The sequence below is a fragment of the Octopus bimaculoides genome, chromosome Z (genome assembly GCF_046866305.1).
Source record: "Octopus bimaculoides isolate indiv1 chromosome Z, ASM4686630v1, whole genome shotgun sequence".
NCBI classification, from domain to species: Eukaryota; Metazoa; Mollusca; class Cephalopoda; order Octopoda; family Octopodidae; genus Octopus; species Octopus bimaculoides.
In genome coordinates, this window is record NC_142944.1 from 5101557 (window position 1) to 5128405 (window position 26849).

The following is a 26849-nucleotide window of genomic DNA, read 5'->3' on the forward strand; positions in this document are numbered from 1 at the left end:
TTCTTGGAGGATTTGGTAAAGGTCATGAGGCAGACCTTTCCTCATGACTGAAACTATTAAATTTTTTTTAAAGTATAGCTGCAGAAAACTCTGTTACGTGAATGTAAAATTGTGCTGAGAAATGCAATTATCCAAACATCTGAATTCTACCAATTTAAATAGCCTAGTAGTTTCTAGACTATTTTGTTTGTATCTAAACTTAATCATAAAACAAATTTCTAACATGTTAAATTCCAAAGAAGTTGAAGTTTTATTCTGTTTAAAATTGTTAACATTTTAAATTCTAAACTAATTGATCATTTTTCATTGAAACTTTTATCACATTAAATTCTAAATAATTTTATATTTTTTATTCATTTGGATTTTTAACCCTTTTAAAATCTAAATAAGCTGATTTCTAAAACGTTCATTATTTTTTTAATTCTAATAAACTTTTTAACATTTAAATTCTAAATAAGTTGATAAATTTTATTTGTATTTAAATTTTAACACTCTAAATTCTTAAAAATCTCATAAATTTTACAAGTAATTTCTAACAGTAAATTATAACAGAAAGTTTTAACTGTTTGAATTTTTAAAAAGTTGATTTTTTTTCAATTTTTAACACTTTAAATTCTATATACAATGCTAATTTTCTTTATTCCATTAAAAACTTTTAATATATATTCAATTAAAAACTTTATTCCATTAAAAACTTTTAATATAATAAATATTTAGAATTTAATATATAAATTCTAAATAAGTTCATAATTTTCTTCATTTATATATTTTTAATTGATTCCAATTAAGGTGCTAGTTTTTCTCTTGAAATTTTTTAATATTTCCTTTCTAAATATTTCAATATATTCTTTTCCATTTGCATGTCTGAATAAGTTTCATCAATTCATCTGTCTTCTCTGTCCACTATTCTTGGAAGGATCATGGAGATAGAATTCCAATAGGACTCTATGGAGTTCTATCAGAATTCCATGGAATTTTATCAGAAGCAAATATCATTATACTTTCCAATTGTGGCCAACTAAGTCTATGGATATTATCAAACCATCTTGTTCTTGGTCTACATTTAGGTCTCCTGCCACTTGGCTTGGCGTGAAGAATCCATCTTGCAGTTCTTTCCTGTGACATTCTAATTACATCTGTAGCACCGGAGCTGTGACTTCTTAATGCAGAGAATTAGTAGCTCAATCTGGAAAAATGACCTGATCTCTAAGTATCCTGTCAAGTAATGTTGTTTCAGAGACACTTTGGAGGAACTCCATTTCAGCAATTGTATTTTTAGTCTTACTCTTTTGGTCATTTGTCCAACATTCATGACCATTGGTGAGGATAGGCATGAAAACTGAATTGAAGGTAGCAAGTTTGGCATTTTTTATGAGCCTCTCCTCTTCTGAGGTTCAAACACTGGAACTGGTATATAACTGTGCCAGAACCTACAATTCTAGCATCCAATTCCACCTCCTACTTTCAATCACTCATAAATAAGGCTCCAAGATATTGAAACTTCTCCACTTGTCTTAGTAGTGTTCCACTAACATACCTGTAATGCACTGGGAAGACTTTCTTGAGAGGACCAATGTCTTAGTCTTTGCAATATTAATTCTCATCCCTGCTTTGCAGCACTTGGCATCTCGAACCCATTCAATGTATGCTTGAGATCATCTTCTGATGAACCAAGTAACACCTTGTCGCCTTTAAATATCAGCCGACCGATCCTACATACACCGATTGTGATACCATTTCCACAATGGTTTGTGTAAGTCAATCTAGTTCATAGAAATTTGAAAAGGGACAGGTGAGAATACCCCTGTCAAAGCATGACACCCATATTGGGAGGTTTTCATTTAGCATGGTTTACCAGAACAAAAAGACCTGGCATTCATATTAGGGGCTTCATAGCAACCAAAGGTTGCCTAGTAATCCCAAATTTCTGTAAAACTCTTCACAACATGCAGTTATATGCTATTTTGAGGTCTAAAAAGCAAGTGTACACTTCTTGGCAGTATTCTTATAATTTCTCTAAGACCTGCAACAGAGTGAACATCTGGTCAGTTGCGCTGTGTTCAGGATGGAAACCACACTGCTGTCCAGCTAGCTTGGGCTGACAGTTTCTGTATTTGGTCCCCTTTGCTGAAGTTATTCTTTGAGTGAGGATTGCCTTCATGTCTTATCATTTTGGATTGAATGTTAAACAAAAACTGTCTCTTTTTTTTATTTCCAGACAATAAGGAGAAAAATTAAAAACAGATTCCTCCCATCTTTCTAAAATAAGTCCACAAGACACAGCACAGAAATGATTATTTATGTACAGGAAAAATTATAATTATCCAGTTATTAGAAAAATCCACCATTTTTATTTCTAAATATGAGTAAAACATAATTTTGTCATTCCAAGCAAACAGAAACACAATAATAATAATAATAATAATAATAATAATAATAATAATAAAAAAAAAATATTCAGACAAATACATAACAAAAACACCAGGACTTACAAATACATATAACATACAGAAAATTGCACTACTGGGCACTGCACACATCCTACACAAAACACTTTCAATACAGTAACCATAAGAGCCTCACAGCAAACCACAGCACATACCCAAGGCGCACAGAGCTGCGCTCGGTAGTGAAGTGAAAGCACGTTATAAAAATAAAACTACTGAACAATAATAATAATAATAATCCTTTCTTCTATCGGCACAAGGCCTGAAATTTGGTCGCGGGGAGAGGCTAGTCAATTACATCGACCCTAGTGCTCAGCTTGTACCCATTTTATCAACCCAAAAGGATAAAAGGCAAAGTCGCCCTCAGCTGAATTTGAACTCAGAACATAGAGACAGGTGAGATACTGCTAAGCATTTTGTCCAGCATGCTAATGATTCTGCCAGCTCACCGCCTTTAATGGTTTAAAATTTTTCCACAAGGGCAGCAGCTTTGAGGGAGGGGATGAGTCGATTACATTGATCACAGTGTTCAACTGGTACTTATCTTATCGACCCTGAAAGGATGAAAGGCAAAGTCAATCTTGGTGGAATTTGAACTCAGAATGTAGCGATGGGCAAAATACCACTTAGTATTTCATCCTGTACGCTAACGATTCTGCTAGCTCACTGCCTTATTAATAATAATCCTTTCTACTACGGGCACAAGGCCTGAATTTTGTGAGGAGGGGGACAGTCGATCCCATTGCATCACAGCAAACCACAGCACATACCCAAGGCACACAGAGCTGCGCTCGGTAGTGAAGTGAAAGCACATTATAAAAATAAAACTACTGCACAATAATAATAATAATAATAATGGACTTTCTTGGTGAAGACGATGTATAAATGTTCATCTTTTGCCAAACAACCTGCACAAATGATGCGTTTATAGTATTCAAATGTATGTGTTGTACATCAGTTCACTCTCTTCTTCATCAAATCAACATTGATTGGACAGATACACAAGTGTGTCACATGTCAGGTGTCAAAGTGATTGCAGAGCAGTGTGAAATGAAGTGTATTGCTCAAGAACACAACATAACGCCTGGTCTAGGAATTGAAACCATGATCTCACAATCATAAGTAAAACACTAGGTCGTAATAGTTTCAAATTTTGGCACAAGACCAGCAGTTTTGTGGGAGGGAGTAAATCAATTACATCTACTCAAGTGTTCAACTGGTATTTATTCTATTGAGCCCAGGAGGGTGAAAGGCAAAGTTGACACTAGTGGAATTTGAACTCAGAATGTATAGATGGATGAAATACCACTAAGCATTTTGCCTGACATGCTAACAATTCTGTCAATAGTATCTTTTAGTCTGTCATAAACACACCTGTACACATGTTCTCTCTTTCTTACAAACATTACTCTAAGTAAATAGTTTATTTCATTGACTTTAGCTTCTATCAGCCAAGAGAGTATTCTTTCTTTCAACAAAGTTATCCCTCTCTCTCTCCCTCCCGCCACATATACATACACATTGTGTGTGTGATTGTATAATACCCACACACACATAACTGAACTGGTGGATTCATCAGAGTTTTAACCCCTTAGCATTTTATCCAGCCATATTTGGCCTAAATATTTTACCTGTTTTATGTTTAAACTAACCAGATTCAGCCTCTCACACTTACCCTACAATGTCATTCTAAAAATAAACAATCCCATCTTTGAAATCTCAAAGCTTCAAGATAATGCACAGTTAATTGGAAACATCATCGTCGTTTAATGTCCGCTTTCCATGCTAGCATGGGTTGAACGATTTGATTGAGGACTGGTGGACCAGATGGCTGCACCAGGCTCCATTCTGATCTGGCAGAGTTTCTACAGCTGGATGCCCTTCCTAACGCCAACCACTCTGAGAGTGTAGTGGGTGCTGTCAAATGTAATACTTATTAAGTATTACATTTGACAAAGTAATCTGAATGCTAAAGGTTAAATAAAATGCCTTGCAGTCCTTTGCCCTCTGCATTCAACTTTTTAGTTCCTTGTGGGTCAACAAATAAAGAACCTAATGATGATATTTTTTTATTGTCTCTCTTTTATTTATTTATTTTTACTTGTTTCAGTCATTTGACTGTGGCCATGCTGGAGTACCACCTTTTAGTCAAGCAAATCGACCCCAGGACTTATTTTTTGTAAGCCTAGTACTTATTCTATTGATCTCTTTTGCCAAACCGCTAAGTTATGGGGACATAAACACACCACCATCGGTTATCAAGCGATGCTGGGGGGGGGGGGGGGGGCAAACACAGAATCACAAACACACATATAATATATACATATACATATATACGACAGGCTTCTTTCAGTTTCTGTATACCAAATCCACTCACAAGGCTTTGGTTGGCCTGAGGCTATAGTAGAAGACACTTGCCCAAGGTGCCACACAGTGGAAATGAACCGAACCATGTGGTTGGTAAGCAAGCTACTTAACACACAGCCACTCCTGCGCCTTTTTTTTAAGGAATTGGTTATGGTTAGACCTGAAGAAGAATAGGTTTCTTTAGGATTAGAAGGCAAAGATATGATTTAACTCTCTTAGTATTTAAACCATCCATATCCAGCCCAAATATTTTATAAGTTTTATGTTCAAACTGAGATTTAAACTCTCACATCTACCCTACAATGCTATATCAAACATAAGCAATCAGATCATAAAAATCTTGAAGGTGTAGGAGTGGCTGTGTGGTAAGTAGCTTGCTTACAAACCACATGGTTCTGGGTTCAGTCCCACTGCGTGGCACCTTGGGCAAGTGCCTTCTACTATAGCCTTGGGCCAACCAAAGCCTTGTGAGTGGATTTGGTAGACGGAAACTGAAAGAAGCCTGTCGTATATATATATATGTATGTGTGTCTGTGTTTGTCCCCCCAACATCACTTGACAACCGATGCTGGTGTGTTTACGTACCCATAACTTAGCAGTTCGGCAAAAGAGACCGATAGAATAAGTACTAGGCTTACAAAGAATAAGTCCTTTTGCTTAACTAAAGGCGGTGCTCCAGCATGGCCGCAGTCAAAGGACTGAAACAAGTAAAAGAGTTATGAGATAATGTGCGATTAAGTTAAAATAAAGTGACTTAATAAGCATTACTTTTGACAAACTAAACTGAATGCTAAAGGGTCAGTTGTATATATATTGATGGGAGCGAGGACTCACTTCTTCAGGCCAGTATCCAGACGCAGAAACTTGTATATAGATATATTCAAAGGCAGAATGCAGTGTATTTTATTTCCAATTTGTGTGATTCTTTTATTTAGTTTTCTTTCTTGAATATGTAGCTATAATTTGATGAAACAGATTATTTGTTCTGTTTTGAAAACAACATGCCACATACTACTACTACTACTACTACTACTACTACTGCTGCTGCTGTCGCCGCTGCCATCATCAGTAGAAGTAGTAGTCATAGTAGTAGTAGTTGTTGTTGTTGGCACTCCGTCACTTACAACGTCGAGGGTTCCAGTTGATCCGATCAACGGAACAGCCTGCTCGTGAAATTAACGTGCAAGTAGCTGAGCACTCCACAGACACGTGTACTCTTAACGTAGTTCACAGGGATATTCAGCGTGACACAGTGTGACAAGGCTGACCCTTTGAAATACAGGCACAACAGAAACAGGAAGTAAGAGTGAGAGAAAGTTGTGGTGAAAGAGTACAGCAGGGTTCGCCACCATCCCCTGCAGGAGCCTTGTGGAGCTTTAGGTGTGTTCGCTCAATAAACACTCACAATGCCCGGTCAGGGAATCGAAACCGCGATCCTATGACCATGAGTCCGCTGCTCTGACCACTGGGCCATTGCGCCTCCACAGTAGTAGTAGTAACAATAACAAGAACAACTTTAAAAAAAAGAAAAAACTAAAACAGAAAATTGTGAGAGAAAACATTCCAAACAAAAAGAGGTAAACTTTATTAACAATACAAACATATATATATATACATATACATATACATATATTTACAATTTCATTTTTTTGTTGAGGGGTAAACTATTATTCAGTAACTGTTAAGCAATAAATACAGTCATCTCGGCATCCAACAATAATGTTTGTCTCTAGAATAAGAGGTGAAGAAAACACTTCTCCTGGTAAAGTGAAATCACCCAATACACAACCACATGATATGCAAATAATATGCAAATTACCATCAGTTGAGAAGATAGTACTAAAATCCTCACTACAGGTATTTAATTTCTGTGACTTTTCATTATTTTCATCACTAAGAACTGATGATTGATAATGTCTTTTTACAGGTAAATTCAAAGGCTTCTTAGAATTAAAAGTTAATAAATGTAGATTCTTCAGGATTGAGGGTCTTGCATAGATTCTAGAATGTACATTTGTTTTCCAACAAAGTTCTCCATCAATTGTAAAACAAAACACATAATGACTATGTGATCCACATATGATAATTTCTTGGCCATCGTTTTTGGAAGGTGGAATACAAATTGGAGAGGAAAAAATTGCACCTCCAGTATTTCTTTCCCATATCTGAAAATAATAATTCAAAAGTAAATATTTATTCCACTATATACAAGGTTGGCCAAAAGTCACCTGACAGTAAATCAAAGCTGTTGAATTCCAAGATTAAAACAAAAAATTATTTTTTATATGAGCGTGGCCGTTGCCAGTACCGCCTGACTGGCCTTCATGCCGGTGACACGTAAAAGCACCCACTACACTCTCTGAGTGGTTGGCGTTAGGAAGGGCATCCAGCTGTAGAACCTCTGCCAAATCAGATTGGAGCCTGGTGTAGCCATCTGGTTTCACCAGTCCTCAGTCAAATCGTCCAACCCATGCTAGCATGGAAAGCGGACGTTAAACGACGACGACGACAACTTTGCTAATGAATAGACAAATGTTGAAAAAAAAAAAAAACTGATTTGAACTCACAACATTCAATTATTAAACATTCTAATTGGAACGAATAAATAAAATTGAATATTAAGTATTTATGGAATTTTGATTTACTGTCAGGTGACTTTTGCCCAACCCTATATATATATATATATATATATATAAATCAAAGTGTACAGTTTATATATATATATATATATATATATATATATATATATATATATATACAGGGTGCGATGGGTAAATTGTTACCATTTTATATTTTTAATTTCATGCATTGTTTGTTTTTGATTTTGTTGACTACATAGTATAGTGGGGTTAGTTGGTGGTCCCACTACAGGATTAGTTGTTACTTTGTGGTCCTTACGGAGCCCATACAGCGTCGGGATATCATTGTTCCAGGCTTGGAAGTTGTTGGCTGTGCGCTTCTGGGGTCTAAGAACAATTGTCCACATCATCATGTGGGCATTGAGGACTTTTTCTCTTTCCTCATGCGCCTGTGAGGTTGCATTGCCTGGATATAGGCCCCTTCTGTCATACTTTAACCCCACATCTAGCATAAAGCTGCCTTCCTCTCAGCTGTAGCTCCACTCAATCAAAGGGAATCTTGGTCTTGCAGGCTACTGCATGGTAGTCTCATTAGTGCTGGTGCAATGAAAAATAAAGTACCCAGCACAAGCTGTAAAGTGGGTGGAGTTAGAAAGGTCATCCAGGTACAAAAATGATGTTCAAGTGGACATTGGAGCATGATATGGTCCCTTGGCCTGTTGGAACTTGCCAAACAGTCTAATGCATACCAGCATGGAACACTGACATTTATATATATATATGTATTTGTAAGTTCGTTATATGGAACAGAAGCAATTTAAGATTAAAATAGTCATTTGTGTATCATACTTAATGTCAATATCTCATAAAAGGTAAATTTACTGCAGTATTTGCCCTCACATAACATCTCTTAAGGTTGTACTGTGTTTAAAGACGCAATTTATATATCAGAGGGAGATGAAAGTTATCCTAGCAGTCGCCAATGAGAATGCTAGATGCATTTCTGCCTATCTGTGTTTTGTCATTAGCATGTACTTAGAGCCAACTACATGCTAAGATGAAATCCATCATCACCAAAATAGGGAAACAATGAATAAACATTCACTGATGTATTTAAACCCAGCACATTCATTTAAGATATCATTTCTGGAGTATCGCAGTAAATTTGCTTATCATAATGAATAACATTAAATATGATACACAAATGGCTATTTTAATCTAATACTGCTTCTGTTACATATAAGATATTTATTCTGTTGCTTATAAGATGGCTATCTGCAACATCAGTGAATGTTTATTCACTGTTTTTATACTTATCGGTGAATACATATTTCTTTTTAGAATGTGGTTGGCAGTAAGTAAACACTACTAACAAAGCCTAATGTGGCTGAAATGCATCTTGCAGTCTCATCAGCCACTGTAAGACAATTTTTGCCTCCTCCCCATATATTTTGTACTTTTAAGCACAGCATGTCTATGTGAGACATTCTCTCAGGTATTTATTAGATAAGAAACTGCCATTTTTGCTTCTCTTTTACAGTTTCTGTAAATCATTAAAATACTTTCATGCCTCATCTTTAACAGTAGCCCAATATCTTCACTAAATTATTGGTGAGTTGTCAACTGTTTTCACATGTGACCACTGAGCATAACTTCAAATTTAAATATTTGACACAAGAATTGTTGGAGCAGTTATTTTTATAGTCCAATACACACATACCTCAACTTATACTAGTAATTAGTCCCAAGACATGCAACTTAACTTGGAAATGACATAACATGAAAAAAACCTTTTAAAAATTTTATTACCTTACATCTGTTTTAATAAATGATTTGTATATATATTCACATGTATTTTATTTGATTTTCCACATCAGTATTGGTTTTTAACTGTTTTTTTTTTAATATTATGCTTTTAAATATGGTTGTTGAGACTGACATAAAATTGGACACATCAACCAAAGTCAAAGTTTTTTTTTTTTCCATTAATTTCTTTAAGAACACAATGTAAAACCAAAAAAAAAAAATGTAGCTCAAAGTGACATAAATTAAGGTATACCTTATTCTTTTACAATATCAATTATTAAATTGTTTCAGGCAAGTTGTGCTTGTTTTATAGCTAAACTTACTAAGTGAAGCTGGAGAGTGAATCTAGTTCAAACAGATTGATTGAGGTAAGCAGCATTGTATTTTTATAGTTAGGATTAACTGTTGGCAGTGTTTGGCCTAACAGTGAAATGATCATCAGGTCATAATAACTTCTTGTCCAACATATGTAATTATGACATTCATAAAAGTGACTGTTGAAACATAAAAACAGTAATCCTTACCAAAGAGCCTTCGTTATTTATGTGATATAAACTTTCATTAACACAGCCAATCAAGACTCCTTTGCTGGTTAGACATGGGGAAGTAAAGAGAGGTTTGTGGAAGGTGTATTGCCATTGGATGGCACCATCAAACTAAAAGAGAGAAAATGCAATGAAATTAAATCATTTATATATTGTTCTGTATCTGTAATCTAAATTCATCATTGTTGTTGTTGTTGTTGCTTTCATTGTCATCATCATCACCTTCATCACCATTTAACATCCGTTTTCCATGCTGATATGGGTTGGACAGTTTGACAGGCTCTGCTAAGCCGCAGAACTGCTTCATGCACCAATAATTTGCTTTGGCAGACTATTGGTGAATGGATGGATGCCTTTCCTAATGCTTACCACCTTAGAGAGTGTATTGGGTGCATTATTATTTTTGTTGTGCCACAAGCACTAGTGAGGTTGCTGGAGTAAGTTGCAAGACAGAAAAAGAACAGGAGAGATAAAAGCCCCCAAAACTAAGTGCATGCGTGTGTGTGTGTGTGTGTGTGTGTGTGTGTGAAAGGGGTGTAAGGAAGGGGACGGTTTTATACCAGGTACTGACAGGATAAAGAATTATACAGGGACAAGAAGAGGTGTCATATTATAGAGGAGATACATAATAATTTCATTAATTTATTTATCCAGCCCATTCATCAGTGTATTATCACATACACAAATCACACCTGGTAATTCGTTTGATATCACTTAGCCAGTGGTTGCACCTGTGTAGGTATGCCTATATACAATTACATAGTTGTTATCATAAGTAGCTACTGTATGAGGTCTATATTAAAATTGTTTTTTTTATTTTGTTTCTTATTTTTGTTTACATGTCTAACATCTCCACCACAACCAAGAATTTGATGGTACAAATCAGAGTACACACATTTTTTTAATGATGATGTAAATGCATATGAATAAGAGAAAGCATGTCATAAAGTAGGATTATTATGTAACACAGAGACACACAGACGTCTAAACAAATGCAAGAGAAATAACTCAATGAGCATGTGATACATGAAGAATTCAGCTACTGCTGAGTAAGTGTTCTGATATTATTACAACAGCAACACAGATTCTAAGTGCCGGTTGAGATAACTGATACCTACCACTTTACAATTTGTCTTCATACTCTAATAGAGACAATTAATTAACATGTTACAAAAATTTACAAAAATATTAATAGGTGCTATTTTAAGAAATATAACACTAGCAAAACAAATATCTCAGTATTTAAATGATGCTTTTAACACACACACACACACACACACACACACACACATATATAATAAGCAGTGGAACTTCATACAATCTTCTGGCTTGCCAGATCCTGTCAAGCCATCCAACCCATGCCTGCATGGAAAACGGGTAATAAATGATGATGATGATATTTGTATATATAAATCTCAAAGACAATGTTTTTATTTAGTTAAAAATCTATTTCTGCAAGTTTAGTTAGAAAATTTGAATGAATTTGTAATGAGCAACCAATCTGGACATTTTTTTGCTTTTCATAATTTCTAAGCCTATAGTGACCTACATAAGCATAGCAACAAGCTGTATAATGCCTTGAATTTGAAATCTGTACAATAATATAATAACTATCACAGCAATACTTCAAATCAGCTGACATTCTTATCATCATCGTGATAAAGCATGGCTGAACACTAATTTTTTTTTTCTTTTAGTAGTATAGTAAACGGGGAAATCAAATAAAACATACTTACTGGGTTTAAGGCAAAAAGACATCCATCCAGAGTTGATACGAATACAATATGAGGATTAAGAGAAATAGTTGGGGATGAAAATATACCCCCACTTTGTAAGTTTCGTTTCAAAATGCAGACTTTCTTCTAAAATTAAATACAAAATATATAAGTTTTGAAAACAATTTTGTAACAGTAGATGTTAAAATATAGTACAGTTATTTTATGAACCAAATAAATATGATAGTACTGTTCTTTCAGTTTAGTACTGTTGTTCATCAATCACATAAGATATAGCAGAACTGTTCTATCAGTCACAAAGATCTAGTGCTGCTGTTCTATCAACCAGCTAAAATATAGTACAGCTATTCTATCAGTCACATACAGTATAGCAGATACATACAACACAACTGTTCTATCAACCAGATAAAATATAGTACAGCTATTCTATCAGCCAGGTAAATATAGAACAGTTGTTCTATCAGCCAGATAAATATTGCATAGCTGTTCTATCAGTAAATATGATAGTACTGTTCTCTCAATATGGTGTTGTTGTTCATCAACCAGATGAAATATAAAGCAGCTGTTCTATCAGCGAGATAGACATAGTACAGCTGTTCTATCAGCCAGGTAAATATGGTAATATTGTACTATCAACCATGTGGTTATTTTGATATCTCATTCCTAACTGTTAACAATTTGGTCAGTTAATTGTAAAAATGTAATGACCTACATAATAATATTTTGCTCTATTTAGAGTCACTCTGGCATACTTTTTTATGAATTTTACCCATTTGAAATTAATTTTCAGTCACTCAACATTGTAGCATTATGTTTCTTTTTAATATCATACACAATATAATATGATTAGATTAAATGAAATCTATTTTGCTTCATCGAGTTGGATGTTGGTAGCTGTTTAGGTCAGGGTATAAGCAAAGAATGCTGTTTCTGATAATGACATTCAACACATAGAAAGGTATGATTTTGTAGAGCAAATATCATTGTTATATCTGTCCTGATTTTTCAATGTATATATACTGACCCACCAGCATCACACAATGCAGTGTCGTTTCAGATCAGACAGAAGCATGACATATCAAGGCTATTTTCAAGTATTCAACTAACCAGTTCAATCAAAGTAGACTAAGGTTGTTTAATAATAACAAAAACAACAACATTATATTTAGGGAATAATTAGTATGAAGCACTGTATAGAATATATTGTATAAAGGATCATGGGTAAGGCCAAAACAATGCGAAGTAAATGCAAGGTAAATCACAAGAAAACAAATATGTAAATTAATGTAGACTTACCTTGTATTCAATATTTCAGGGTTATGACCCCATTTTCAAAAAATTGACGAATGTTGTCGATGTGCATGTGTGAGCTTGTGTGGAATGGACATGCCACTTTACACACACTCACACAAATGGACATCAGCAACATTCGTCAATTTCTTGAAAATGGGTTCATAACCCCGAAATATTGAACACAAGGTAAGTCTGCATTAATTCACATATTTGTTTTCTTGTGATTTACCTTCCATTTACTTCGCATTGTTTTGGCCTTACCCATGATCCTTTAAACAATATATATATATATATATATATATATATATATATATATGATGATGATGATGATGACATATATATATATATATATATGGACAGGCACAAAATATCTATTCACATAAGTTCAAGTTCTATAAACATACACAAACACACACATATGTATACATACGCACACAAACACACAAGTTTTAAACAATCTGTTTTACAATTTTCCCACTCCTATTCTTAATATCTGTACCTTTCAGTCCCTCAATGAAACTACCACAACCTTTTGCTAACACAGAACCTGCAGTAGACAGAATCAGACTGGACAATGGAGAATATTCAACATGCCCGGACTACCCAACTGTGTCCTATACAATAAACTGGAGAATATTGAAGTGAAAAGTGTGAATCTCTGATATCCAAGTGGCTAAAAAGTGTCAGCAGAAGGGCACCCAGGGGTCATGACCTGGATGTAGCCTGGCCCCCTTAAAGTTTGAGAAATTAAGGGCATGAGTGGGGTTTCTTCTCTGAAGACTTTCTGCTGTTCAGCTTTCTTGAGAGTTTTTCGCCATCGGCATATGAAGTCATGGGCATGGAGTTTAAACTAAGTCTTTAAAACCTTTTCGTTACCATATTTCTGTTGAGATGCTCTGTATTTCTTTTAATTAATTTTGAATATAACAAACAATTTTGAAAACAAGACATTTGTACTACAGAGCCAGAGGCAGTTTCAGCCAGGTTGGTAATGAAAGGGTTAAGAATTGTTTCTCTATTATATATTTTAACCATTTTGTTATCATATTTCTGTTGAGATGTTCTGTGTTTCTTTCAATTAAGTTTAAATATAACAAAGAATTTAGTAAAATAACTTAGTTATCATTAAGCTAGTGTTAGGAACATTAATTGTGACTAAGGTTTGGTGGAAGATTTTAATTCAGAACTTTTGAAAACAAGACATTTGTACTACAGAACCAGAGGTGGTTTCAGCCAGGTTGGTAATGAAAGGGTTAAGAATTGTTTCTCTATTATATATTTTAACCCTTTTGTTACCATATTTCTGTTGAGATGCTCTGTGTTTCTTTCAATTAATTTTAAATATAACAAAGAATTTAGTAAAATATCTTAGTTATCATTAAGCTAGTGTTAGGAATATAAATTGTGACTAAGGTTTGGTTTAATTTGGAACTTTTGAAAATGAGGCATTTGTACTACAGAGCCCGAGGTGGTTTCTGCTGGGTTGGTATTGACAGGGTTAAACAAATACCTAATGCCATATAACAGTCAAAGCAACTAATGCCACTTATTCCGTTTAAGTCCTAAATCCCTTATACCATAACTCTATTCTTTCTCAGCTGTCTATTCTTAGGTATATTCCAACTTCATTCTGAATCTGCCTTCCCAATCACTAAGTTCTCCCACTACGTTGTTAATAACAAAGATTTTCATCTTGTTTTGCAACCCATCATATTCATCAGAACAGTAAAGAACGTTTTCATGAATTACATTACCTGTAAGCTCTCAGACCTCTCAAATAACAGAATCTACCCACTTCCACCATTTCCACAAATTGCCTAACCTGCAGATGAAATATCCTATTTGCTGTTTATTTTGTTTCCAATTCTATGGAGTGCAAACTCAACAAACATCTCTTGAAATCTCTGTTTCTAAGTTTACCTTCCCCAATGAAAAAAAAACAACAAAACTACCAACAGCTGGTCATGATAGTGTTTATTACTCACTATGCTACCAAAGGTGAAACAGTCCTAAACAAAACAGCTCAATTATCATATGGGTCTTTCAATGGCAACAGTACCATTTCTTTAGAACCAGCACTATGTAATATTCTTCTGGTTCCTAAAACTCATGAATATTGCATTGGAAATTTGAAAAATTTCGTATGTGATAACTCCATTGTAGTATGTGCTGACATGGCTATTTTGATCTGCATTTTATTAACTCTGGAACCCAAAGCTCATATCTTCCACCCTCTCCTCTTCCTCGTGTTCAGTACCAACCTCCTCACCATTATTCCTAATCATATGTGCATACAGTTATGCAGATTATAACCAACTGTCAGTCCCAGTTAACATGCTACACCATCTTTATCAACACAGCCCACAAATCCACATCAGACATATGCTGTTTTTATGACTTATCACCTTCAAAACATCCTCAATGTGGATATAATAACCAATAGTCTTGATCAACAATACCAAGGCATGATAAATACAGTATGAAGGAAAGTTTTGCAATTCTTCACCTTTACATCAAATAAACAGCAAATAACTAAAAATTTTCAACTTGCTAAAAATCTCTGATTATCATGTAGGTCTAGGTGTGGCTCTGTGGTAAGAAGTTTATTTCCACCCACATGATTCCAGGTTCAGTTCCACTGTATGGCACCTTGGGTAAGTGTCTTCTACTGTACCGCTGGTCTGACCAGTGCTTTGTGAGTAGATTTGGTAGATGGAAACTGAAAGAGGTCCATCATATATATGGATGCGTGTATGTGTGTATATGTATGTGTGTGTGTGTGTGTGTGTGTGTGTGTGTGTGTGCATGCATTTATATGTGTGTTTTTGTACTTGTGTTTGTCCCCTGTCATTGCTTGATAACCGTGGTTGGTTTGTTTAAATCCTTGTAATTTAATGGTTTAGCAAAAGAGACATAACATGAGTACTGGGCTTGAAAAGATTCATTTAACTAAAAGCCCTTCAAGGTGGTGCCCCAGCATGGCCACAGTCTAATGATGGAAACAAGTAAAAGATAAAAGATCTCTCATGTTTGTCCTATCACACATATAACATTGTCAAGAATTACACCAGAATTCCATTTCAGGGTCAGAAAATACTTTAATCCCAATCTGTTGCTGGCCTTCCACGAGTAAGACTTCCATCATAGAAAACCGTTTCTTACAGCATCTAGAACTTACTGCATAATAATAAAGGAAATAATAAAGAAAAGGGACACCGCTTGGTTAATTGACAATGACCCATTCACAGTCAGGTGACAGCCTTTATCTTATCAACAGATATAATCTGACAAGAGATGGTAATGGTCATAAACTTCACACTTTCCTGGGACTAAACAACTGATATAAAAAAAATATATGCATACATATAGGGGCAGGCATGGCTGTGTGGTAAGAAGGCATCGAGCTGGCAGAAACGTTAGCACGCTGGACGAAATGCTTAGCGGTATTTCATCTGCCACTACGTTCTGAGTTCAAATTTCGCCGAGGTTGACTTTGCCTTTCATCCTTTTGGGGTTGATAAATTAAGTACCAGTTACGCACTGGGATCGATATAATTGACTTAATCTGTTTGTCTGTCCTTGCTTGACCCCTCTCTGTGTAGCCCCTTGTGGGCAGTAAAGAAATAAGAAGTTTGCTTACCAACCCCATGGTTCTGGATTCAGTCCCACTGTGTGGCATCTTGGGCAAGTGTCTTCTACTATAGCCTCAGGCCGACCAAAGCCTTTGTGAGTGGATTTGGTAGACAGAAACTGGGGTCGATGTAATCGACTTAATCTCTTTGTCTGTCCTTGTTTGTCCCCTCTATGTTTAGCCCCCTGGGGACAATAAAGAAATAAGAAACTGAAAGAAGCCCATTGTGTGTGTGTGTGTGTGTTTGTTTGTTCCCCACCACTACTTGACAACCAGTGTTGGCATGTTCACATCTCCATAGCTTAGCAGTTTGGCAAAAGAGACTGATGAAATAAGTACCAGGTTTTTAAAAACAGTAAGTACTGGGGTCAATTCATTTGACTAAATATTCTTCAAGGTGGTACCCCAGCATGGCCACAATCTAATGACTGAAAGAAGCAAAAGATAAAAGATAAAAGATACACCACTTAAATTCATATATGTGATTCAGTGTGTATGTATGTACATATGAGAGAGAGAGAATCCAAGAAACACCAGTAAAATACCAATGACTAGGATTGCCTATTTTCTGTCCACTGCAGGACAAGGGCCTCAGCATGTTCTCACCATCGACCATGGTCTGATGTGGAGGCCAGGAATTTCAGCTTGAGACCATACTGGTTTGAGGATCCTACTCTGCCGCACTGAGGTTATGTTTAATTATTCAGTTTTTGAGGCGGAGTTTTTCTTGCTGTATGTTATACTTCATGTATTGAATATTCATTTGATTCTGTAATTCATATTCTGTGAGATGTAAATTATGGTTAAGTACTTTGGTATATTCATGCAAATGAAGCTTCTTTTATTTTTTTTATTTGTTTATATACGTTGGGTCATCCCATAAATAATGCAGTTTTTTTCAATTCCATGAACTAAAAGCCAGAGGGAGACAAGATAAACTACCTGCATCAACTTGCCATGAAAGCAGGTAGTAATTTTACCTTGTTCTTACTCTTAATGTAAGTTTTGAAGAGTACAGTTCGATTTTTCAAAGCTATAATGGAAGTGACAAAGGGGCATATTCGGCATATTTTGCTTTATGAGTTCAATAAAGGTAACAACACAATGGAAAGTGCGAAGAATATTGATACAGTATATGGGGATCAGACAAGTGTAAGCCAGTGTCAATGGTGATTCCAGAAATTCCGAGCTAGAAACTACAGCCTAGAAGACAAGCCTGGAAGATCTGTAGAGCTCGACAAGGTCCTGCAGACCCTGGTGGAACAAAATTCTATCATAATTGTTGAGGAACTAGCAGAGAAACTTGGATTTGGCCATTCAATCATTCATTCAAGTCAGTGCTAGAAGGAAAACGACCATCTTTGGTTTCAAGATGAAAGGTGGTCTTCCATCAGGATAATGATGAGCCACATACAGCGAGGATGACATTCCAAAAACTGGAGCAGCTTGAATGGGGAAACGATAACCCACCCACCATATTCACCAGACATTGCCCCATCTGATTATCATTTAATCCGCAGTCTTCAAAATAATTTGGACGGAGAAAATATGAATTCTGTAGACGAAGTCAGAACAGTAGTAGAGGAGTATTTTTTCATCCCAGACAAATGAATTTTGGAAGAGGAGCCTTGCAAGTCCACCAGATAGATGGAAGAACATTGTAGAAAATGAAGGAAAGTACATTTTAGATTAAAAAAGAAGTTTATTTATCTTAATTTTGAAAAATAAAAGTATAAAAAAAATAAGTCGCATTATTCATGGGACAACCCGATATACATTTGTTGTGGTTTATATTATGGTTTGTATATAAATGTTTACACTTGGAATGTTGGGGTTTTTGTTGCGTATTTGGTTATATTAACTGGTTTTGTAATTTTACAAGCAGTATCTCATTAATTCAACCCTGTTTCACTCACTTTTAATATAACACGTTGCTGTTTATTTGGTGTAAAGGTGAAGATGGATGGAGGCATAATGTTGCCATCACTAGTGATCACTCCAAACACCATGGTGTTGACTGGATGTTTGATTTTTATCACTCTCGGTACATGCAGAATGATCACAGTGAGTTTTCTGAGCTGCCGTACCTTCGTAAACACCATTAAACCCATCTAACTCTTTCCGAATCCTCTGCACTGTCCTCAGATTGACACCAAAACACTCTGAAATATTCATATCGGAATTTCTGGTGTGCAAGCTAAGCAGTACAGCATGTCATTTCCAAATCTGTGGCGGAGTGAATTGCATCATGGTGCTGTTTTTCTCACAGATGGTGCCCCACAGACCCTACTATACTGTGTAGTTGACAAAATCAAAAACAATGCACATGTGCGAAATTAAAAATATAAAATGGTGACAATTTACCCATCGCACCCTGTACATTTGATTAAAGAATGAGTATTCAGGATATGAGACCTGTGGTTTGCTTCTTTGTCACTAAGCTTTCCTCTTCTTGACAATCACAACACAACAAGGAAACACCCAAGGCAAAAGCATACACACAATGGAAACAGCATTGATGTATCAATATGTAAAATAATGGTGTTAAGTAATAAAGAATCCATCTGGAGTTTTGTTTACCTGGATATCAAGAGAGTATATATTTCTATCGTGGGAACCAAACCAGACATAAGAAGTCACAGGGTCGACAACGGGTGAACTTTTCACAATGTCACTTGTTGAAAATGTCCATACTATGTCACCAGTTGCTGTTTGTAATACATAAACGCAACCATCATAGCAGCCTGTAATGAAACATTAACACTGAAATATAATGTGTATGCATACATACATACATATAGACATACATACATCATCATCATCATCGTTTAACGTCCGCTTTCCATGCTAGCATGGGTTGGACGATTTGACTGAGGACTGGTGAACCAGATGGCTACACCAGGCTCCAATCTGATTTGGCAGAGTTTCTACAGCTGGATGCCCTTCCTAACACCAACCACTCCAAGAGTGTAGTGGGTGCTTTTACGTGCCACCGGCACGAAGGCCAGTTAGGTGGGTACTGGCAACGACCACGCTCAAAATGGTGTCTTTTATGTGCCACCCGCACAAGAGCCAGTCCAGGGGCATTGGCAACGAACTCGCTTGAAAATCCTTACACATGTCACGGGCATACACACACAAGGACACATATATATATGTATGCATGCATATATTTACATAAATACATGCGCACACACACACACACTCCCAAATACTTCCTAGAAGTGAGAATTTTTGCTCCCTTTTGTTCTTCTCTTTCTCAGCTCTTTTCAGTCCTGCAAGTTATATGGCAACCTCACTAGTGCCAGTGGCATGAAAAAGCACCCAATATACTCTGTAAAGTAGTTGGCATTAGGAGGGGCATCCAGCTGTAGAAACCATGCCATAGAAAATGGAGCTCAACAACACAGCCTTTCAACTCACTAGTTCCCTGTCAAACCGTCCAACCCATGCCAGCATGGAAAATGGACAATAAATGATGATAATATATATATATATATATATATATACATACACACATATGTATATATACATAAACACACACATTCACACACATATGTATATATACATAAATACATACGTACACACACACACACACACACAAACGCACATGTAATATCGAGTAAAGTAATTTTGAACATTAGAGAAGTTTATATAAAAATGTAAATTTTAATAATTCTATCCAAAAGCTGGATTAGTCGTTCATCACATTTCGACTCCTGGTTTCATCGTTCATTGGCTTATTAGGCAACGATGATATTAATCTACCTTAATACCATCAAGTGGAGATGATGATGATGACGATGATGATGATGATGACGATGATGATGAGTGAAATTAATTGAAATAATTCTTGAATCAACAGCTGTGCATCTAAATGTAATCATCACTTAAGCTAAATTTTGATTACATATGTGTATGTGTATGTGTGTTTGTGTGTGTGTGTGTGTGTTTGTGTGTGTGTGTGCATGCATGTATGTGTATGGACATGTATGTATGTGTGGTATGTATGTGTTATTGTATGGTGTGAATGTGTGTGTGTATATACATGTATGTTTGTATGTATGTATATGTATGTATGCATGTATGTATGTACATATGGTGTGTATGAGCATACATGTATGTGTGCATATGTACATGTATATATGTGTGTTTGTGTGGTGCGTATGTGTATGTTAAACTGTTCAACTCATGTCTGCATGGATGGCAAATAATGATGATGATAATATGTATGTATGTATGCATGCACATGCACATGCACATGTGGTGTGTATGTTTGTATGTACATACATACATGTATGCATGTATGCATGTATGCATGTATGTTCCTTTTTGATTTATTTAAAGCTTTTATCATTACGGAATTCAAACCAGTCACTAACAAAGAGATGAGACTGTTTTATTTAAGTCAAGGCAACTTTGAGGTTTCTGGTTACCTGAAGTAGTTGATGTATGCATATATATATATATATATGGTGGTTGTCTACTCCTTAAACAGAGTTTGAACACCTCCTGCACCTACACCTTAGCCCTTTCATGGCATCTGATGTGGCTTTTTAAACCAGACAGTGTTTTGAAAAAACACCCACACAGATTGCACCTCTGATTTGCACTACCAATACCTGCAAGTAAGTTCTGCTCATTGTGGATCCTAACATGTCTTTTAAGACCCCCATTGGATTTGCAAACCCTTTGGCACACACCACATTCAAACGTGTGCACAGACATATAATGGAAACTGAAAGAAGGCCGTCGTATGTGTGTGTGTGTGTGTGTGTGTGTGTGTGTATGTGGGTGTATGTGTGTGCATGTGTGCATGTGTGTATTTGCGTGTCTGTGTTTGTCCTCCCCCAACATCGCTTGACAACTGATGCTGGTGTGTTTACGTCCCCGTAACTTAGTGGTTCAGTAAAAGAGACCGATATAATGAGTACTAAATTTACAAAGAATAAGTCCTGGGGTTGATTTGCTCGACTAAAGGCGGTGCTCCAGCATGGCCACAGTCAAATGACTGAAACAAATAAAAGAATAAAAGAATAAGTGTTCACCTTTTTTCCTACTCTTGATGAAACATTCACAGATGCTGGTCAGCTGATCAACTGATCTCTACAATGGTGAACAACTTTTGGTCCCTGTCATAACAATATATACCCTATTATGCTTATATTCAGTTCCTGCTTTCATTGAAATGTTCTACTAACTACAATTCTTTATTTTTAAAGATAAGAATACTTTCTGGGTTTGGTGTGCCATCAGGACAACCCTTTCTGTGTAGAGTATCATAGACTGTCTTTGCTGGCACATGAATGTCTGTCTTTGCATAAGCAGTGTTTGAAAAACAAGAAAAAAAAACAACTAGTGCCTGCATTTGTGTCCTGTAACTTAGTGTTGTAACGAAATGAAATAATTGATTCAGAACTGATTATAAATTCTACTGAGACTAATTTTGATTTTCCAGCATCGGTTGTCAAGCAATGCTAGGAGGACAAACACAGACACACAAACATACACACACACATCACATACATATATATATATATATATACATATATGCAATGGGCTTCTTTCAGTTTCCGTCTACCAAATCCACTCACAAGGCTTTGGTCGGCCCGAGGCTATAGTAGAAGACACTTGCCCAAGGTGCCACGCAGTGGGACTGAACCCGGAACCATGTGGTTGGTAAGCAAGCTACTTACTACATAGCCACCCCTGTGCCTATATATTATCTTTTAGCAAGGCAGTAACTGACAGAAATGTTAGCATGCAGGGTGAAAAGCTTAGCAGTATTTTGTCTGCCGTTATGTTCTGAGTTCAAATTCCGCCAAGGTTGACTTTGCCTTTCATCTTTCAGGGTCGATAAATTAAGTACCAGTTATGTACTAGGGTAGAGCTAATTGACTGGCCCCCTCCCACAAAATTTCAGGCATTGTGTCTAAAGTAGAAAAGATTATCTTGTACTTTTGAAATCTTGATGAAGTGATTGTTTATTTTTAGAATGATATTGAAGGGTAGGTGTGAGAGGCCAGATAGGGATGATTTGAACATAAAACAGAATATTAGAGCTGGATATGGTTGGTTTAAATGCTAATGAGTTAAGTGAGAAAAATAAATCTTCACAAATTTTAAGTCATGTTTACATACCGACTACTATATGTTGACCACATGATGAAACACAAGCCGAACTTTCAACACGGTCAGCTAGAACGGTTTCCCACAACAACTGACCAGAACTGGCAACAACTGCACTCACTTTATGCGAGTGTGATCCAACAATGATAATTTTCTCTTTGTTGCTGTAATTAAAAGAAAATATTTTCTTGAAGTTCTCAAAATACTAAAAAAATTGCATTATAATAATTTTTCATCTATTATAAATAAATTGGTGTCATATATATGCATGTGTGTGTGTGTGTGTGTGTGTGTAAAGAAATAATCAATATCAGACTTAATTTATTAAACAAAGTTCAATAAATTCCATCAAATGGATGAAATGAAGCAGATATGGATAATGCTTTTATGGAGATAAATTCATCTTGATAAATGTATGTATGCATGTATGTATGTATGTATGTATGTATGTATGTATGTATGTGTGTGTGTATGTGTGTATGTATGTATGTATGTGTGTGTATGTGTGTATGTATGTATGTATGTATGTGTGTATGTATGTATGTATGTATGTATGTATGTATGTATGTGTGTATGTATGTGTGTGTGTATGTATGTATGCATGTATGTATGTGTGTGTGTGTGTATGTATGTATGTAAGTATGCCTGTATGTATGCACGTATGTATGTATTCTTAAATGACATTTTTCCTATACTACAAGAAAAAACCCCTTTTAATTGCAAAACTCAAAGATGTATATATCAAAACCTTTTTCTATACAAAAGACTTGAAGCAAATATATGACCCCTTATTTTTCCTTGTTCTCCTTCCAGCTTTCTGTTATATAAGTTTACATAAATTATAGGTGAAACTCACCTTAAGAATACATATACCAATATATTTTCAGTTGAACTATGATATGAGAACATTTATCTGCAGAAACATATCTTTATATTTTCATTTTTCATATATATATATATATATATATATATATATAAATTTGATAAACCTACAAGACTAGGTGAAAGCGTTAACTTATAAAACATGTGACATGAATAAAAATCTGTAAATATACAACCATCCAGACATCTGAGTGCCTGATTATTATTTTTTCTAATATATATATTTCTATAAACATATAGAATAAAATTATTTTCCACCTATGTTAAAAAGTTTAAATTGTTTTAATTACACAATACATACATATATAAAAATTTTGACACATTTTCAACTTTTTTTTCTCAGTATTTCTCTTATACCCCCAGCCCCCACCTATACCCCTACACTCACAGAGGCAAAAAAAAAAAAAAAATCAAGAGTTGCTGTTGTTTAACCTCAAATTAGTACTGATTGAATAGACAAATTAATTAAAGGCATTCCAACCATGACCATCCTGTTCTTCCTTTCGACAGAGAGTACTTACCTAATGTATGTACTTCCTCTTTTTTTAAAACACCAAGATATGATTTTGAAGGAGATTTGGCTGCTAATTCTACCAAACCAAAACGACCACTTAGAGACACCCTTATAGAAATATATTATGTATCGGTTAATAAAATATTGAGTATCAGCTCAAAAATGAGCTGTAAATTTTTATTTTCTTTTTATGTGGCAATACATGATATTTCCATTTTTGGGGGACATATTGAGAGTAATTATTCAACTGAATGCAGGTGGTTTCAGCTCTCTAAGTTTTTGTTATTTTTATCTTTTAATACCAATGTGAACTTATACTTCTATCTATCTTGTCTTAGTGCTCAGGTGCACTACAACATTGCAGCCACTACTACACTACTACCTCTACACAACTACAGCCATCACTACTGTGAAAAAGTACCAGGAACACCGATCTTTATTCTTCACTGATGCTACTATGATAACTACTAACTCTGGTGTCACCACCACTAACCATTACTCTTTTACTCTTTTACTTGTTTCAGTCATTTTGTCTGTGGCCATACTGGAGCACCGCCTTCAGTCGAACAAACCGACCCCAGGACTTATTCTTTGGAAGCCTAGTACTTATTCTATCGGTCTCTTTTGCTAAACCGCTAAGTTACGGGGACATAAACACACCAGCATCGGTTGTCAAGCGATGTTGGGGGGACAAACACAGACACAAACATAAACACACATATATATACATATATACGACGGGCTTCTTTCAGATTCCGTCTACCAAATCCACTCACAAGGCTTTAGTAGAAGACACTTACCCAAGGTGTCATGTAGTGGGACTGAACCCGGAACCATGTGGTTGGTAAGCAAGCTACTTACCACACAGCCACTCCTACGCCTATTTCATTTTTGATAATCCAATCATCACCAATTCCCATTCAAGAACATTACTATTGCTACCATAAACCATCACACCTGCCATATTTTATAGCCTCTACATTAGCTACAGGTATTCTACTAACAAAGGCTTTTATCATTAGTGAAAAAATGAAACAGTGTGTCCTTGATAAATAATTTATCTGTTGAAGAAGTCTTATCTTAATCACACACAAAATTTCTATAGCCTAGATATACCGGCAATTAATAAAAATCATGAAATAAGTCTACATTCAAAAGAAATAGAGTGTGTGTGTATGGTGGTGGTGGGAAATGACTAGTAAGTAATTAAAGAAATTAACTGGTGCTTCAGTTCAAGTGTCATATACACTTTAGATGTTTCCTCGATCTCCATGGTTACTTATTCTATATGTAAACCTAAGTAGCAAACGTACAAACATATTTAACCACTTCTCCACAGATTGAGAAAATGATGAACAACCTTTACTGGTTATCGATCATTATTGGCACCTCGTCAGGTGTCTACATCACTTGGCAAATCCCAGAGAAATAAGCTGTGAATTCGTTTAGATACACAATGAATCCAGTAATTTCAACGAACTACAGCTACTGAACTAATTTGCATAATTTAAATGTCTAACACTTTATTTGTTATAAGTGACCTGTTAACAGGGAGCCCATTCCACACAGTATCAAGCGAAGTATGATAACATTCTTTACGTCGTTGTAGAACAGTATTAGAACTTAAAAGAAGCTTATGTCATGTAGTAACAAATCCAATGAGAAATACTTTTTTTACTCATGTCTGGAAACAAAACTGGTCTCAGGAAATAATGTAGTTTATATATATATATATATAAGAAAAAGGCACTCAATCAGTTACGATGACGTGGGTTCCAGTTGATCCAACCAACGGAACAGCCTGCTCATGAAATTAATGTGCAAGTGGCTGAGCACGCCACAAACATGTGTACCCATAACATAGTTCTCAGCAAGATTCAGTGTGACACAGAATGTGACAAAACCGGCCCTTTGAAATACAGGCACTACTGGAGAAATGTGAAATAAAGTGTCTTGCTCAAGGATACAATGAACTGCCAGGAATTGAACTCACAACCTGTCAATTGTGAACTGAATACTCTACCCACTAAGCCATGCATCTTTACTTAGTTTATAAAGGAGTAATTGTTGAAAGGACAGATTTGATTCTTGATTGTAAGTCATAGATTGAATGTCAAACTGGTTTGTTATGAGTTTATAAGAAGGTACCCAAAGTCAGTTAATGTTGCTGTATCCACCAGACTGTCAGATGTTATACACCATTGGTTACAAATACAACTACAGTAGCATGGATCATTTATTCCAAACCAACCACTAAAATTGCCTGAATAGTTTGTTTTTTCTTTACAATTTATTTTTGAAATTTCATTGAAATTTATTGTGTCACCAAAATAACAAACAATTCATCTTCTAAAGCATTGTTGTTCATTTCTTTGTATATTTTGATTACATTTTCAGTTGTTTAACCCTGTCATTACTGTATTTCTGTTGAGATGCTCTGTGTTTCTTTCTATTAATTTTAAATATAACAAAGAACTTAGTAAAATAACTTCATTATCATTAAGCTAGTGTTAGGAACATAAATTGTGACTAAGGTTTGGTGGAAGATTTTAATTTAGAAAACTTATGAAAACAAGACATTTGTACGCAGAGCCAGTTTCAGACAGGTCGGTAACGAAAGGGTTAAACATCCATGCATGAATAGAAGTACTCAGTTCCTCATTGTCAGAAATATACTTATTAGCTGTCCTGAAATGAGAACTGGAACAAGTCCATTGGTTTACAACACTCTTAATCTATAATGCGTATTTATCTTTAATTCATTTAGATGCTTTCTGTCAAGTTACAAAAATTACCTTGAATTTTATCAAGTGAACAAGTTCATACAAGTTTAGAATCAGAGCCAAATTCTGCAGAAGTAAGATTTTCAGAATTAAGATTTTTAAAAAATATACAATGTTGTTTCTAATCCCAAAACTAT

General features: G+C 35.5%; 1 protein-coding gene across 2 annotated transcripts in view; it reads right to left on the minus strand.

Moving 5' to 3' along the window:
• Positions 1 to 5739: 5739 nt before the first annotated feature.
• The window catches only part of LOC106870454 (beta-alanine-activating enzyme), a 116265-nt gene continuing 95155 nt past the window's right edge, over positions 5740 to 26849 (minus strand). The window contains exons 12-16 of one of the 2 annotated variants that reach the window (XM_014916555.3): positions 22546 to 22697; positions 18985 to 19148; positions 11481 to 11606; positions 9724 to 9855; positions 5740 to 6979 (exon numbers count right to left, since the gene is read on the minus strand). In XM_014916555.3, coding sequence (XP_014772041.3) covers positions 6482 to 6979; positions 9724 to 9855; positions 11481 to 11606; positions 18985 to 19148; positions 22546 to 22697 — 1072 coding nt within the window. In that variant the 3' untranslated portion in view covers positions 5740 to 6481. The remainder of the gene's footprint in view (positions 6980 to 9723; positions 9856 to 11480; positions 11607 to 18984; positions 19149 to 22545; positions 22698 to 26849) is intronic. The other variant, XM_089365437.1, reaches the window with a different exon arrangement.